This window comes from Siphateles boraxobius, unplaced genomic scaffold, assembly GCF_051911475.1.
Source record: "Siphateles boraxobius isolate OS27281-9 unplaced genomic scaffold, OSU_SipBor_1 77, whole genome shotgun sequence".
In the NCBI taxonomy this organism is placed as follows: Eukaryota; Metazoa; Chordata; class Actinopteri; order Cypriniformes; family Leuciscidae; genus Siphateles; species Siphateles boraxobius.
Genome location: NW_027509205.1, coordinates 561,638 through 578,086, shown reverse-complemented (window position 1 = coordinate 578,086; position 16,449 = coordinate 561,638). Strand labels below are relative to the sequence as shown.

Below are 16,449 nucleotides of genomic sequence, written 5' to 3'. Positions count from 1 at the left end.
CTCTGCACCCACGTCCACACCCTCATCTGCCAGCATGTCCTCACTTTGTTCAGCCGTCTCCTCTTCTTCACGGGACTGCTCTTCCTCAACTGCAGATATGTAATGTACTAATCACCAGTGTGTCTAGGCAGTTACAACAACTAACAGTAGACAAATTAATACAACATGGCTATACTGCAGTTCATTTGTTTCATATTATGTAAAATAAAAATAAACTATATCATACATACCTGTCATGGATAGAACATGCTTGATATTTTAGGTATTTGACCACTTAGTATGATGTTTATTGTTATAATGCAAGATTGTGTACCTTGCTGGGCATAGTAATCCCTTGCAGTGAAGCTGGTTGACTGGCACATGGCATACTCTACTCCAAGGAGCTCCTCCTCATCTGGGTCCTTGTATACAGCAGGGTAGGGCTTCGAAACGGCAATGTTGGGCTCAAGGACATGCTCTTTACCAAAGAGCACCTCAGCCTGCTGATTCAGGCGCTGAATCTGCCGCGGGTCCATACACCACGTCTGCCTGCCATGACCACCAGCAACCCGGAGTGATTCCATGCGGCTGTTCCACTGCATAGCAAATGCAATCAGATACACCTGAAAGACATGACCATTGCATTATTGTACATCAGAAACTAATTTTGATTACAAAGTGGGCATCGCCCAGCAGCATGACATACAATTTGTCTTCTGTCTGCAATAGGCTATTTTGTGTGTGTGCATTCATACACCCAGTTGATGCTACGCGAACAGCATAGAGCTCACACGCACAGGAGGAGAGGGTAGTACAAAAGCAGGGAGGATACATAAAATATAACTATGAACAATGATGTGAAATCAATATATTTTTTTATATTAAAGCTGTTTATACTTACTTGGAATGGCATAACTCCACATCTCTGTGAGGGAATGGCATTGTACAGGTGTGAGTGCAATCCCTCCAAGGAGTTACTGCCTTGCCGACACCTCTACTTGTTCAGGCGGACACCATTCAGCACCACCACCTTCACTGACACATACAGCTGCATGCCAGGGGGGTCCTATAAACATAAGTTGCTAATTTATTATGGTGTCTGTGAGTTTGAGTTTGTATGATTTTACAATGATTAGTTCAAAAATGTTTACCCACCTGCATACAACTAAGATGCTTGCTTGCAGTTGCCCAGTGAGAATCCACTGCCTGTGCTAATTTGAACAGGTGGATTCCATCAATGTTAAGGCCTGCACGTCCCTTGAACTCCGTAATGATGGACTCGATTGCTGAAGCTGTCTCCTGTAACAATCATTTACATTTATTTTATACAGTTGTATCGCTTAAAATGTGAAATTATTTCAATAATTGGAAGTATTTTCAAAATGAAATATAGTAGTGTGACAACTTAGTTAATTTTAGTGAAGTATGTTTTGAGCTTCTTATACATTAAGATTATACATGGATTAATATTACACTTACCTCAACCCCACGGGTGATCCGTCTGACACAGGACCTGATCTGGTGAGGTTTGAGGAAGGCTATCATGTCCTCGTCTGAAAGACCGGCGTACATCTCCTGGTTGCCCTTCCTGACTGCCTGGATTAGGAGCATCATATCGTCCTTGTTGTAGGCCAGCACTGCACCTGCCAGGGCACTCATGAACACCCCATACTTGGCATGGCTCTGTTTGATGACAACAGCATCCCAGCGGTGCAGCCAGTGTCGGATGTCCAGTCTGACCACAGTGCCCTTCTGCACCCAGTCCCCGAACAGATTCTCCAGGAAGGACACACCACTGTCACTGAAACAATATAAATTCAGCATGTGTTCTTTGTTTTTTTTAACATTAAATTAATGACAAATCTAATCAGGGTATATGGATGTGTTATTACCTACCGACAACAGTTGTTATCTGCATATATGGCAGTTGGTGCAGGAGCCCTAGCTCGTTCAAAGCGGGCCATCAGAGGCCATACGTCTGTAGCACCCCTCAGACTCAACTGCCACCACCACTGTGGTCAAGAACTGGCCCAACTCGTTCAGCACACTGGTGATATACTGCATGGTGCCCTGGCCATCACCATATATCTTCTTAAGGACCTGGAAAACACAAAGCAGAACATTCATTTGATAGTTTCTATCAATAACCTGTCAGTCCAATATAATTTATTTGAATTACAATGCATGTACATTTTGTATCCATCACATTTGAACGCTGAACAGTGAGGTCAAAGTCCCTTATTCAAAACAATAAGCTGGCTCAAGTGACTTTAAAGTGACTAAGTAAATATTAAGTCTGCTTAACTTCAAGAATTGATACAATACACATACCTTTTTTGTACCATCAATGCAGAGGATTTCCCCAGTTACACTGAGGATTGAGGCTCTGTACACAGGCATCTTCTCCATCTCCATGATCATGTGTGCACGCCTCAGCACACGGGCTGAAGGAAGGAAGGGGAGTCCGGGGCAGAGGAGGGGTGTAAGTACAAACAGCTTTGACAAAGGACAGGATGCTCTTCTGAGACGATGCAGATCCAGCTGTGTGGGCTTCGTACAGGAGAATCTGGTACAGGTCACGGCGCTCAACATACCACCCATCATGTCCCTGCTGCAGCAGTCTCTGGACTTTGTTCATGGACACACTGTTGACCCTGTCATTCAGAAGAGTAACCACGCCTTTGTCAATAGCACGCTTCCCACACAGTTGGCAGGATACATGCTTCTGATGGCCGGGGCCAGGTTCATCACAATCTTGGGACTGTGTGCCAGCCAAATGTACTGCTGAACATGATGACTGTCCTCATCTTCACTGTCTGCGTCACTATGTGTCTTACTCACTGCCCGCCTCATCTTTTCACAATGTGAACACTTCAGCTTTCCGTCAACAGGGTGTAATTGTACTTCATCCCACACACTTGCCTGGCATAAATATCAAAGCCTTTCTTCTCAAGGTATTCACCTGGTTGTGCAGGGCAGTTGGAGCTGGGGCAGCGGATCTTGGCTTGCATCACACAAACTGGGCGCCAAAAGAAGGCAGGGGTTGTGAAAAAGGCCATCATGTTGGGCAGTCCTCCCTTGACAGAAGTAGGAATTGGGGTTGGGTGGAACTCCATCTTCTGCTTTAAAAGCCTTCTCTCCACAATCTCTCCTTTGGCATTCTTGTACTTGGAAGGCCTTTTAAACAGACCATACATCTCATCACATTTCAGCCACGTGATGTTAGGAGGAGCTATACCATTGGCTTGTGTAGATGGAGGTGGATGCTCCCAGTATTTCTGCCAGCCCTCCAGCAAGATGTCACCGGTTTCTGAGGCAGAGGTGTCTACAGGGGAAGAAGGTCTTCCCTGAGATGTGCTGAGGCTGTGGGAAGAGTCCTGTCTCACAACCGGTGTGAGCTCTCCCCAGGTGGTCAGCCGTGTGGAGACCGCTACCTCAGAATCTTCAAGGACTGTCTCTGTAGAAAAAATCAGACAAAATGTATTGAGCACATTGCTTAAGATGTGAATATAATGACAAACACTAGCATTATCACAATAAACAAATTTTGTTTCTTTTTTCCATGTTATCAGATCTTATTTTAGAGAACACAAATTATATTTGATACAAACATTTTAGTATAGACCTGCTACAAAAAATATAGGCAATAGTTTAAAACAAATCCAACATATCACATCTACAAATTAAATTTATTTTTGTATGCGTTATCTAAATGCCAACAAATAATTTAGACATTAATCTGTTACACTGAAAAAGGGCAGCTAGCTTGATAATATCCCTCTCACCCTGCTGAAAATTAAAGTGAAATACTAAACCTATTGTTGTCATTATCAGTGCCATAAAATGTGTGATATTTCTGTAGTGTATTTAGTCAGATGTTTGAAATACATCAGTAAGAAAATGTTATATGAACTTTAAAATAGAGTCATGGCGTGTTAAATGTTATATGAATTTTAAAATAGAGTTATGGCGAGTTAAATGTTAAATACCTGCAGCTGCCAACAATTCAGCATCACTGGCATAGTCAGGATTCTGCTGGAACTTGGAAAGGGTAGATTCAGCCTTCTTTCCTTTGTCTTTCCTTGATTCCTGTTCATGCAGAAAATAAAAAAAATTGTATAAAAACACATACAAAGTTGTATTGTACCACATAAACACAAGTACTTACACTGTTACCACTTCCTATGTCTAAAGCACAAGCTTTTGTGCAGAGTAAACATTGATGATTTTACTATTGAAGGTGCATTACATGTGCCTAACTGATTTACACATGCACTACATTGTTTTTATAAACAAAACAGTAAATATAATTTAATCTCAGTTAAAGGGTTAAAGTTACCTCCAAGCGTTTGTCAAGATGAAAGGTAACAGGCGGGAACTCTCTGGCATACTGCAGCAATCGCTCCTTTTGCCACTTTAGGAGATCGTTCTTCTCACCCTTCTGGCAATATTCAGACAGCACCCATATGACCCATCCCACATCATTTTCAAGCAGCCACCTGAAAGACAGTCCTTCATATTTGCCGAATGTTACAACTAGCTGGCCTTTCCACATTTCCCCTCCAGCTTTCTTTGCAGCAGCCTCTGCCTTTTCAGAATCCAGACAGCTGGGGTCTACTGCTTTGCTGGGGGCCATTGCCACACTCTTAGCTGCATCCGTACACTGCAGCTTGGCCTCTCCCTGCCTGTACAGACGGATGTATGGGTACAGGTGCTGTTTTTGGTGGCTGCTCAACTGCTGTTTCAGTGAGAAGCTTTTCCCACACACTTCACACATGTTCCTTGAAGCTGCATGTGCCGCGTCAGGTTGGACTTCACAGAGAAACTCCTGTCACATACACTGCACTTGTGTCCCTCCAAATCCATGCTTTTTATCTGATGCAATAAAACAGAAACAGATTCAGATTAGCACTTCTTTTCAAACTGTACAGGGGACTAAACACTGGAAGACCAGGAGAGGCTATACTAATAACACAGTACTGCTATTACTATTACTTAAAATAGAAGTAAAAAGGTATTTTGTAAAATAATAATAATTAAAAAAAATACTACACAAGTACTGAGCATTCGTTATGGATGTTATCTGATTTCAAAAGATAATGGTTTTATAATTTTAGACTATATTTTTGCTTGCCTTGTGTTTTCAGTGTTTTAACATGTTATTATGTTAACATGTTAATGGATTATCAGTTACTATAAGACAAAATAGTTTAAATAAGTGGAGATAGCCTGGCAAAACAGGCCTAAACTATTTAAATGTACAGTAAGTTTTTTTTTTTTTTTTTTTTATTTTATTTGATAGGGACCATGCATATTCATGAACATTGTTGTACAATAATACACCATGTAAATGTGCCAGAATTAGTAAAATATACTACTTTTCATCTGCAGTCCCTAGGCCGGTAACATAAAAACCAATAAAAAGACAACCAACAATCACAAAAAACAACCACAACAACATGGTAAAAAAAACATTATACATTCACCACTATTCTAACGTTACATTTAATATAAGTTAAATGTAGTATAGTCAGTCAATTCCAGTCAATTAGTATGTAGTCAGTCAATTCCAACAGGACAAACTGGCAAGTGACAGTAGTGTTACTAGCCATGAGTAAAATCTACCTGTATTTGGATAGTAGGTTAGTTCTAATGTCCAGCCCTGACTGTGTTTGGGTATTTCCAAAGTATTTAAAGCATTACAAAGACTATCAAGAATTACTGCAGTTTACGATTCATGTTAGTAACGTTAGTTAACGTTAGATGGGCGATTATATATCCCCTATTAATGCTTTTAAAACTTTAACAGTGAATAACGTTACTTAAGTTATTAATTATGGCGTCTCAACGATCGCTCGGTAGGCTAAAAACATATAAAATCACAGCGAATATACTGGATTTACCTCTTGTTTGTTGTCACCGATCTCAGTCCACTGATGATAGTAGTGTTGTTTACGCTTGTCACTCTAATGATGCGCTTGACACGGTCAATGGGGCCATCTGATTGGTGGGTTTAGGAAGCTGCCTGCTCAACAGAGCTCAGTGATTAGTTGATTGAGCTGTTCAACTTGCTCAACGGCGCTCAATGATTGGTCAGTATAGGGACTTAGAGGAGAGTGCGCCTGGGAATACCAGGTGGTGTAAGCTTTTTTGTTTTCTTCACTAATGGTCTAACCTTTTAAATAGACCAATTTTAGCAGCAGTTTTCGCTTACGGCCATACCACCTTGGGCACGCCCGATCTCGTCTGATCTCGGAAGCTAAGCAGGGTCGGGCCTGGTTAGTACTTGGATGGGAGACCGCCTGGGAATACCAGGTGCTGTAAGCTTTTTTGTTTTCTTCACTAATGGTCTAACCTTTTAAATAGCCCAATTTTGGCAGCAGTTTTCGCTTACGGCCATACCACCTTGCACACGCCCGATCTCGTCTGATCTCGGAAGCTAAGCAGGGTTGGGCCTGGTTAGTACTTGGATGGGAGACCGCCTGGGAATAGCAGGTGCTGTAAGCTTTTTTGATTAAAAAAAAGAAAAAAAAAGAGTCCCTTAGTTTCTTCAGAAAGCCTGAAAAAGTCTCTGAGATTTTTCAGAAAGCCTGAAAGAGTGTGAGTTGTTTCAAAAATTCTTCTTAGTTTTCTTCACTAATGGTCTAACCTTTTAAATAGCCCAATTTTGGCAGCAGTTTTTGCTTACGGCCATTCCACCTTGGTCACGCCCGATCTCGTCTGATCTCGGAAGCTAAGCAGGGTCGGGCCTGGTTAGTACTTGGATTGGAGACCGCCTGGGAATACCAGGTGTTGTAAGCTTTTTTATGAAGAAAAAGAGTCCTTGAGCTTCTTCAAAAAGCCTTAAAATGTGTCTGAGATTCTTCAGAAAGCATGACAGAGTTTGAGTTTTTTCAAAAGTTCTTCTTAGTTTTCTTCACTAATGGTCTTACCTTTTAAATAAGGCCTGGTTAGTACTTGGATGGGAGACTGCATGGGAATACTAGGTGTTGTAAGCTTTTTTATGAAAAAAAAGAGTCCCTGAGCTTCTTCAGAAAGCCTTAAAAAGTCTCTGAGATTCTTCAGAAAGCATGAAAGAGTTTGAGTTTTTTCAAAAATTCTTTTTAGTTTTCTTCCCTAATGGTCTAACCTTTTAAATAGCCCAATTTTGGCAGCAATTTTCGCTTACGGCCATACCACCTTGGACACGCATAGTGGTACAGTCCAGAGTGTGAGGCGACAAAGAAAAAGCTAAGCAGTGTTTGTTTAAAAATTATTATTTTCTGGTTATTTTAAATATTTGATTTTTAGTATTGTAGTTTGAAAATTGTTTTGGAAAGTCAGGTTTAATCCTGATAACTGCCCCCAACAGCTTAAGCTGTTTGGGGGACCTTTTGGTTTTGATTGTCCCATGCTGGAGAAGAACCTCATGGCTTCAAACAAAGAAAAAGAGCAAACAATGAGGAGTAAAATTACCAGCAGGAAGATAGAAGAGAGAGAGAAAATGAAACGAGAAGACAAAGAGATCCAAAAACAGCAAGAGGCAAGTAAAGCTACAACAGATGCGCGGAAAGAAAGAGAAGAAAACAACAGAGAAATGCACAGAGATTTGAGAGAGAAATACAGCAAGGAGCTAACTGTGGAGGTGGAGGTTGAAGGAACGGAGAAAATCTCTATGATGTATTTATCATCACTTTATTGGGAGTGATGGTGCATACCAGAGATATTGTCAACAATGATATGGTGGTTTCCTTCATCAACTTGTATTTAGAGGACGAGAAGATACTCTCCAAACTGCAAGAGTGGGGTGTAAAGCCGCTTTCTTCAATAAAACGACGCGTTTGGCCTGGAACTGATACTGTGGATGGAACGCGATTCCTGAAAGTTCGCTTTACGGAGCAGGTATGTTCGCTTCCATACTCCACAAAGTTTGAAACTCTGAGGGGCACAGAACATTTTAGAGTCATCCAGGACAGGCAAATACGCGTTTGCAGACTTTGCATCAAGCCAGGGCACATATTTAGAGTGTGCCCAGAATTGAAATGCTTTAAGTGTGGTGAGAGTGGACATTACGCAAGGGATTGTAAAGACCGAATGGAAATAAGAAGAGTGCGGATGGATGGACAAGAAGAAAGTGAAATAAGAAACAATATTCTGACGGAGGAACAAGTAGAAACGATAACGGAGGACGTGGAAATGCAAGGGACTGATGGAGCTGTGGGAGGTGGAGAAAGGAACAAAATGGAATGGCGAGATAAAGCTGAAAGTTCCAGTGAAGAGGATGATGTTGAGGAAAAGATGGAGCAATCGGGAGAGAGCGAGGAGAAAGAAGAGGAAGAAGAAGAAGAAGAGGAAGAGGAGGAGGAGGAAAAAGAAATGTACATTGGAAAATGTATTATAGTGGGAGACTTCAATATAAAATGCAGTAGATTAGATGTTGGGAAAGGGGTAAAATTCAGGTGGGAGAAATCGAGAGGAATGCTGATGGAGATAATAAGAGACAATGGGATTGATAGATGTGTGGAGATATGAAAATCCAGAAAAAAGAGAGTTCTCTAGGAGACAGCTAAAGGAAGGGATATTGAAACAGAGTAGAATAGATCCAGTGTTAGCAAAGGAAGAAATACTTAAGTATATAGATGGAACAAGACATATAGAAAATAGTTTAAGTGATCACGATGGTGTCAGGTTCAAAATCAAGATAGGGAATGAAGAGGTAGGAGGAGGGATGTGGATATTGAATGCGGGATATATAGAGGAGGGAGAATATGAAATGCAGATGAAGGATTTATTAAATAGAGAACGTGAGACGATAGATGAGTATAAAAGGAATGGTGAGTTAGATAATGGAATAGGAGACAGATGGGAGACAATGAAAGACCAAATCAAATCAATTAGTGTAAAATATAGTAAGAAAAGAAGAAGGAAAAAGATAAAGGAAGAAAGGGTGTTGAGAGAAAGATTGAGAGAAGAGCTAGTGAGGGCAGAGGATGAAGAAGGATATAGTATGGAAAAATATATAGAAGTTAAAACGGCACTAGATAAATATGAGATGGAGAAAGAGAGGAGCGATTTTAAGGAGCAAGGCAAAATATGCATTAGAAGGTGAAAAATGTACAGGGTATTTTTTAGGTCTAGAGAAAAGGAGACAAAGTGAAAAATACATTAACAAAATAAATACAAAAGAGGGTAAGACAACAAAAGATTATGTAGAAATTTTGGAGAGAGTGCAGGGATTTTATGAAGAGTTATATAAAAGGGGAGGAATTGATGAGAAAAGTATAGATGAGGTACTAGATAGCGTAGAGAATGTCCTAAGTAAGGAAGATGGAGACTGGTGTGATAAGGAGATAGAGGAGGCAGAAGTGATAGAGGCAATAGGAGGCTTAAGGAGCGGAAAAAGTCTGGGAAGTGATGGGATAGGTATAGAGTGGTATAAAGTATATAAGAAAGAGGTAGCACCAATATTAGTAGAAGTATTTAAAGGGATAGAAAGAACAGGGATAGTACAAAACAGGATGGTAGAGGGAGTGATTGCCTTAGTTTATAAAAAAGGGAGCAGGTTAGATATAAGGAATTATAGACCTATCAGTTTGCTCAATGTTGATTATAAAATATTGACAAAAGTTTTAGCTAATAGAGTGAAAAGAGGGATTGGGAGTATAGTGCAACCAACACAGAGTTACAGCATACCGGGAAGGGATATAGCAGACACAATAGCAACAGTAAGAGATGCAATAGAGTACATGAAACTGAATGGGAAAGGAGGAATAGTAATAGGGATAGATTGGAACAAAGCATTTGATAGGGTAGAACATAAATACCTGTTTAGAGTGTTAGAGAAATTTGGATTTGGAGTTAAAATGGTGGGATGTGTGAGGAAACTATATGGGAGTGCAAAGAGTTGTGTAAAAATAAATGGGGTTTTAACAGATAAGTTTGAAGTAGAGAGGTCAGTGAGACAGGGATGTCCCCTGTCTGCATTACTGTATGCCATCTCAGTAGAGCCTCTAACCGTATTAGTTAAGAAAGATAAAAAGATAATTGGGATTGATTTGCCGTATGGTTGAACGTGTATCATAAATCAATATGCGGATGACACCACAATTACAGTGAGGGGGGGAAACAGTGTAAAAAAGAGTCCTAGAGATAGTGGAGAAGTATGGGAAGGCATCGGGGGCAAAAATAAATAGGGAGAAATCAGAGTTAATGTATATAGGGGAGGTTGAGAGAGTGGAGGTAGGGGTAAAAGTAGAGGAAAAATATATAAAGAAACTGGGAGTATATTTAGGGGTGGAAAGCAAAGAGGCAAGGGATGTGACTTGGACCGGGGTGATTAACAAAATAAGAATAGTATGCGCAGCATGGAAAGGGAGGAAATTAAAATTAAACGGGAAAGTAATTGTTGTAAATAGTTTGTTGTTATCGGTATGTGTGCATGTAATGAGTGTAATTGAAATGCCAGGGTGGGTGATGAATGAGTTGAATAAAATTGTGTGTGATTTTATATGGGAGGGAAAAGGGGTGAAAATAGCACAGAAAACATTGGTGGGAAAGAGATGGGAAGGAGAATTAAACTTGATGGACCTAGAAATAAAAAGAAATGCAATGAGAATAAAAACGGTGATAAAATATATGACAGGTAGATGGGATTACGGGTGGAAGGAATTCTTAAGAAAATATATTGATGATGTAGGAGGAATAGGGGGAAATGGTTGGTACATGGGTTTTAAGCAATCTATGACAGGAGGAATACCAGAAATGTATCGGGAGGTATTAGAGGCGTTGTTACAGCCAGTCAGGAACAAGACGGAGAATGAATCCAATCGCAAGCACATTTAATAAACAGGAAATCCAGGGAACTCAGAACAAGGTACAGAAGTAACATAAACAACAACCGACAGAAAACAACTGAAACACAGGGGTTTAAATACACAGACAAACAAGCTAAACAAGATAACAAGGGGGCGTGGTTAATGAGAAACACCTGGGGAGACTAATAAACATGGACGAGGAACACCTGTGGACACTGAGCAACAACAAACAAAAGACAAGACACATGGCAGGATCACATGACAAACAAGGGATCACGTGATATACAAGACACAACAAAAACCCACACGTAACAGGCATGGAGGCAGTTTCTACCTAAGATAGAGTATGAGTGTGAAGATATACATATGATTAAAAATCTACCCCTGTTTCTAAATGAAAAGTTTAAACATAAAAATAAAACGTTTTATGAACCTAGATTTATAGAAGGAGGCATAAAACAGGTAAAATACATTATATATGAAGTCATTCCAGGATTCCTCAGAAGCAACTGCATTTATGACTCTGTGTGTGATTTGGAGGGAATGTTGAACAGAGAGAAAGTGAAAAAAATATATGAAAAGATTAAATCAAGTATACCCACACAATGGACAAATATGATTGAAAATGAATGTATATCCAAAACAGAACAATGTATGCCAGAGATGTATATAGAAGATGATGAAAAGAAATATCAAATCAAAACCTTGAGTGTTAAAAATGTATACAGGAGGCTAATTGTTGATGTTAGAAAACAGCCAGCAGCAGAGAAAGTGTGGAAGAGGGTATTTGAAAATTTGGATGTGGAAAAATATGGTCGAATCTAAATGTAAAATATAACAGTATAGAGTGTGAAAATAATGATTTTTGATAAGACATAATAGAATCTACACAACTTTGGTGTTAAATAAAATTAACAATGAGGTAAATGTGATGTGTGATGTGTGTAATAATGGCCATGAGAGTTTTTACATTATTTTTTGAGATGTGAGGCATTGGTTGATTTTTTTTGACTTTCTGAGAAAATTGTTATTAGAAAACTGGGGTGTGGAAGTCGAATCAGAAGAGGAATGGGATAAAATGTTTTTGTTTGGGATCTTAGAAAAAAAGAAAAAGTAGTAGGTCTGAGAAGAAACTACGCACATTTTGAGCCGAGGAAGGTAATGAAAGATTTATTTAAATCAATAACAAAAAGAGATGCTGAGTTGATTTGTAAATATGGTGAGAAAGAGGTGAAAGAATTTTTTGTAAATACAAGCAAGCTAATATGTCAAGAGCCAGGGGAAGACATATGTTTTAATTGGTAAAAATGAAAACTATTTGGTTGAGATTGGTTGTTGCAAACTGTGTAAATAGCAACATAATTGTGTGAATTTTTTTTTTTTCCTTTCCATTTTTTTGTTCATGGGACATGTAAAAGAAATGAAATATGTGTATATAAATCTGATGAAATAATGTAATTGAAAATCTGTGAATTGAAAGGAAAAAAAAAGAAAAAAAAAAGGACACGCCCAATCTCATCTGATCTCGGAAGCTAAGCAGGGTCGGGCCTGGTTAGTACTTGGATGGGAGACCGCCTGGGAATACCAGGTGCTGTAAGCTTTTTTGATAAAAAAAACAAAACAAAAAAGAGTCCCTGAGTTTCTTCAGAAAGCCTTAAAAAGTACATTAGATTCTTCAGAAAGCATGAAAGAGTTTGAGTTTTTTCAAAAGTTGTTCTTAGTTTTCTTCACTAATAGTCTAACCTTTTAAATAGGCCAATTTTGGCAGCAGTTTTCGCTTACGGCCATACCACCTTGGTAGCGCTAGCGAGCTGAACAGGAAGTCCATAGATTCAGTGCGGGAAAGTCCAGAAAGTTTGTTTGGAGAAATCCTTTCTTTTTTTCTTCTTCCTTTTTTCTGATTTGGGACTGGAAAATAATTTAAGAAATTTATAAGTTGGTGTGGGGTTTCTCCCCAAGCAGCGCGCTGCTGTTTGGGGTGATTCTTGTTTGTAAAGTTACACGCGAGGAGCTACGGGCAAGATGGAGGCAAACAAAGAGAAAGACAAGGGGCCGTTGAGGAGAATGGAAGATGGAAACAAAGAAACAGGTCGAAGTTATGAGAAGAAACTTACACTGATGGTAGAGATTGTTGGAAATGAAAGAATTACGATGATGGAATTATTGCGGAAAGTAAAAGAAGAGTGTGGTGAAGTCATTGGTTGCAGATACAAAAATCCCAAGGAGTACGAATTGACCATGAAGGAGGAGAAAGGAAAGAAGAAGTTGCTTGATGGAATAAAAATCCGAAGTGGGAGCATACTGGCAAAGGAGATAAATAACTGTGAGACTGTGGTTTCTTTTTTGAACCTACCCACGTACATCACGGACGAGGAGATAATGAAGAAGCTAATAGACTGGGGAGTTACACCGGCGTCTACAGTTAAAAGGAGGATGTGGCCAGGGACTGGAATTGCTGATGGGACGAGGTTCCTGAAAGTCAAATTTACGGAGAAGGTAAAATCGCTTCCGTACTCGACAAAATTTGAAACAGTGGGAGGAACAGAGCACTTTCGAGTATTGCACGGCAGGCAAGTAAGGGTGTGTCGCCTGTGCATAAAGCCAGGACACATTGTCAAAGAGTGTCCGAATTTCAAGTGCTATAAGTGCGGTGGACAAAGGCATTATGCACGGGAGTGCAACGAATGGAACTGCACTGTGTGCTGGAAGAAGAACGACCTGTGTGTGTGTAACAGTGAAGAAGTTCACGACAGAGAGGAGGCTGGAGACTCTATTGACCTGTATGGTGAAGTGGGAGAGACCCAAATATCAAGTGGTGAGGATGGAGGTGAGGAGTGGAGCGAGCTGGAAGGCATTCTGGAAGCAGGAGGATCTGGAAAAAGTAGCGGAGAGCGGAATAACGCAAGAGCTCGGATGGATAACGAAATGTCCACCAGCGGTGGTGGGAGAGACAAGAAGGATGAGAGCAAAAGCCAACGTGAAAGAGGATTGAGAAAAGAAGGAGCGTCGGCGGGAGTACAAGGAGGAACAGGAGAAGGAGAAGGGGAAGAAGAGATGATTGTACAGGAGGCTATCTTGGTGGACATAATGGACACAACAGGGACAAAAGAAACGGTCTCAAATGTGCTTAAGAGGAAAAGGGGGAAGGTGGAGAAGGCAACGCCAAAAAGTAAGACGTTAATTTAATCAAGAGACATATTTATGTTTATGTTATTATTTTCTATTATTTTCATAATGACTGAAGTATTAAGCATTGCATGCTTGAACTGTAATGGTTTGAGGGATATGGACAAGTTTAAAGTCCCTGTAAAGTCAAAATGAAGTATGTGTTCTGAGTTTGTCATATCACAGAAAAATGTGTTATTAGACACCCAGCCAAATTTGAATGATAAAAAAGCCGGCAAGTACATAAAATAAGCTATCAAAATCTTGAAAAAATGAGCAGCAGTCTCTGCTTTCAATCGCTGGGGGCGTGTCCGCTGGCTGCACTGAAACCACGCCCACTCGTGGTAAAGGTGCCGTTGCCACAATCAACTGTCACCCGCTGCAGCCGGAATGGATGCTCCTAGCAGCTTATTAGGTTAATTATAACATAAGAGCACAAGGCAACTTACACTCATTGGTGGGCACGCACTGCCGATGATGTCACCAGTTGTCGGCGCGACAGGATGAAGGCCGAGGCGGGAGATAGTCGTTCGGCCCCATTCACCAGTAACAGCGGATTATCAGTGAATCCCAGTTGTCTCCGACAAAAGTTTATAAAACTATCCCGTGTAAAATGATCACTACAGAGGCGGGTTTTGGTGGTGATCCTCAGCTCTCCATCAAGGTGGCTCTTCACAAAATGAATCCACCTCTTCTTGATTTGATTGCATTTAGGAAATTTAAATAAGGAGACCGATCTGTTTTGTACGTGATTGCATCTAGGTAGTACGCATTTCCGTGACGAAGACATAGCTAACTAGCAAACTGTAAGCTGTAGTAACTAATAATACTGACAGTAACTCGCAATTGAGCGGCAAACTGACTGATGCGAATGTGCTCTATTTATATTGTTAGGGGAGCGGCCAGCCTTAGGGGCTCCAGTGCGTCATCAGGTAGGGGCCGTAAAATATTAATGGTGAAAAACTGTTTAGCGATCTAACTCCACAATTCAGTACTTCACAGTTCACAGTCTTTGTAATGTGTTTTAGCAATACATTTCTAACATTTATATTGTGTTTAGAATTTTTTTTTTTAAATTGCCTTTACAGGGACTTTAAACAAGTGATGAGTGTATTGAATGCACAAGTAGTATGTCTGCCAGAGACGCACTGGACAGGTGATATAATGGGCGATATAAAGAGGATTTGGGACGAAGAAATATATGTTAATCATGGCACACAAAAAGCCAGTGGAGTAGCGGTGTTGATTAGAGAAGGGTGGATGTGCAATATAAAACAAATACAAAATGATGGTGAGGGGAGGGTATTAGGGATTGATTTTACACTTCAAAATGATAAATATAGACTAGTTAACGCGTATGCTCCAAATGTGGAAACGGAAAGAAAAGAGGTTTTTATGATGTTGAAGCCTTTATGTATTGGGAATTGTATAATGGTGGGTGATTTTAATGTGATATGTACTAGATTAGACATGGCTAAAAATATGGTGTTTAAAGAAGATACTTCTAGGAAATGTTTAAAAGGTTTAATGCAGAGTAAAGATATGGTAGATGCCTGGAGGGAGGAAAACCCTTTTAAGAGAGAATTTTCAAGGAGGCAAATGGTGATGGGTGAATTAAAGCAAAGTAGAATTGATCTATGTCTGGTTAAAAGGGACATTTTACAAAATATAAAGAGTGTATGTTATAATTTTAAAGGTATAAGTGACCATGCAGTAATGACAGTCAAATTAGGGGGAAACTCAAAATAAAAGGTGGGGGTACGTGGTGTCTAAATTCTGCCTTATTAAGGGAAGATGCGTACAGAAGAAGAATAGAGAAATGTATTAAAGATGAAATGGAGAACTACTTATACGAAGAAAATATATGTAAATGGTGGGGTATATTAAAAAAGGAAATAAAAAGAGTAAGTATTAGATACTCTAAACAGAGGAATCACATGAGAAAATGTAAACTAGACAATATGTATAGGTTATTAGAGGAAGAAGCCGGGAAAATTGAAAATAATCCTGAATATACAAAGGAACATTATTGTCAGATAAAAGCAGAAATTGAGGTGTGTGAAAAAGAAAAATGTGAAGGTGCAAAAATAAGAAGTAGGGCACAATATGTTTTAGAAGGAGAGAGATGTACAACATTTTTATGAATTTAGAGAAGAAAAAACAGGGGAGGAAGTTCATTACGGAGTTGGAAAATGGAGAGGGGGGTAAAGTTACGGATTATGTAGAAATAATAGATGGGGTTGAAGAGTTTTATAGTAATTTATTTAAGAAAGGGAATGTAAAACAAGAGGATATAGATAAGGTATTAGATCATGTAAATATAAGTCATAAGATGTCAAGAGCTGCAAGGAGGGAAAAGGACAAGCTGGCACCGATCCGAGAGATGTGGGAACACTGGGTAGAAAGACTTCCTCTCATGTACCGTCCAGATATCAACATAACAGTTGATGAGAGCCTGGTGGGTTTCAGGGGCCGATGCCCTTTCAAACAGTATATGCCAAAAAAACCCGCC

At 39.8% G+C, this 16,449-nt stretch overlaps 1 protein-coding gene and 3 non-coding genes across 4 annotated transcripts; 3 read left to right on the top strand and 1 right to left on the bottom strand.

Annotated features, from left to right (window-relative positions):
• Window positions 1-319: 319 nt before the first annotated feature.
• LOC143726049 (uncharacterized) lies at window positions 320-2,394 on the bottom strand. The gene is made up of 6 exons (XM_077219034.1): window positions 2,311-2,394; window positions 1,967-2,079; window positions 1,459-1,780; window positions 1,135-1,278; window positions 881-1,045; window positions 320-602 (listed from the first exon to the last, which is right to left on the bottom strand). The coding sequence occupies exons 1-5, from the start codon at window positions 2,392-2,394 to the stop codon at window positions 974-976; spliced, it is 735 nt and encodes a 244-aa protein (XP_077075149.1). The 3' UTR covers window positions 320-602; window positions 881-973.
• A 3,793-nt stretch (window positions 2,395-6,187) lies between these two features.
• Window positions 6,188-6,306, top strand: LOC143726156 (5S ribosomal RNA). Its single transcript, XR_013198411.1, has one exon. It is a non-coding gene; the product is annotated as a 5S ribosomal RNA (ribosomal RNA).
• A 61-nt stretch (window positions 6,307-6,367) lies between these two features.
• Window positions 6,368-6,486, top strand: LOC143726220 (5S ribosomal RNA). The gene has a single exon (XR_013198473.1). It is a non-coding gene; the product is annotated as a 5S ribosomal RNA (ribosomal RNA).
• Window positions 6,487-6,661: 175 nt separating this feature from the next.
• LOC143726445 (5S ribosomal RNA) lies at window positions 6,662-6,780 on the top strand. The gene has a single exon (XR_013198692.1). It is a non-coding gene; the product is annotated as a 5S ribosomal RNA (ribosomal RNA).
• Window positions 6,781-16,449: the final 9,669 nt, after the last annotated feature.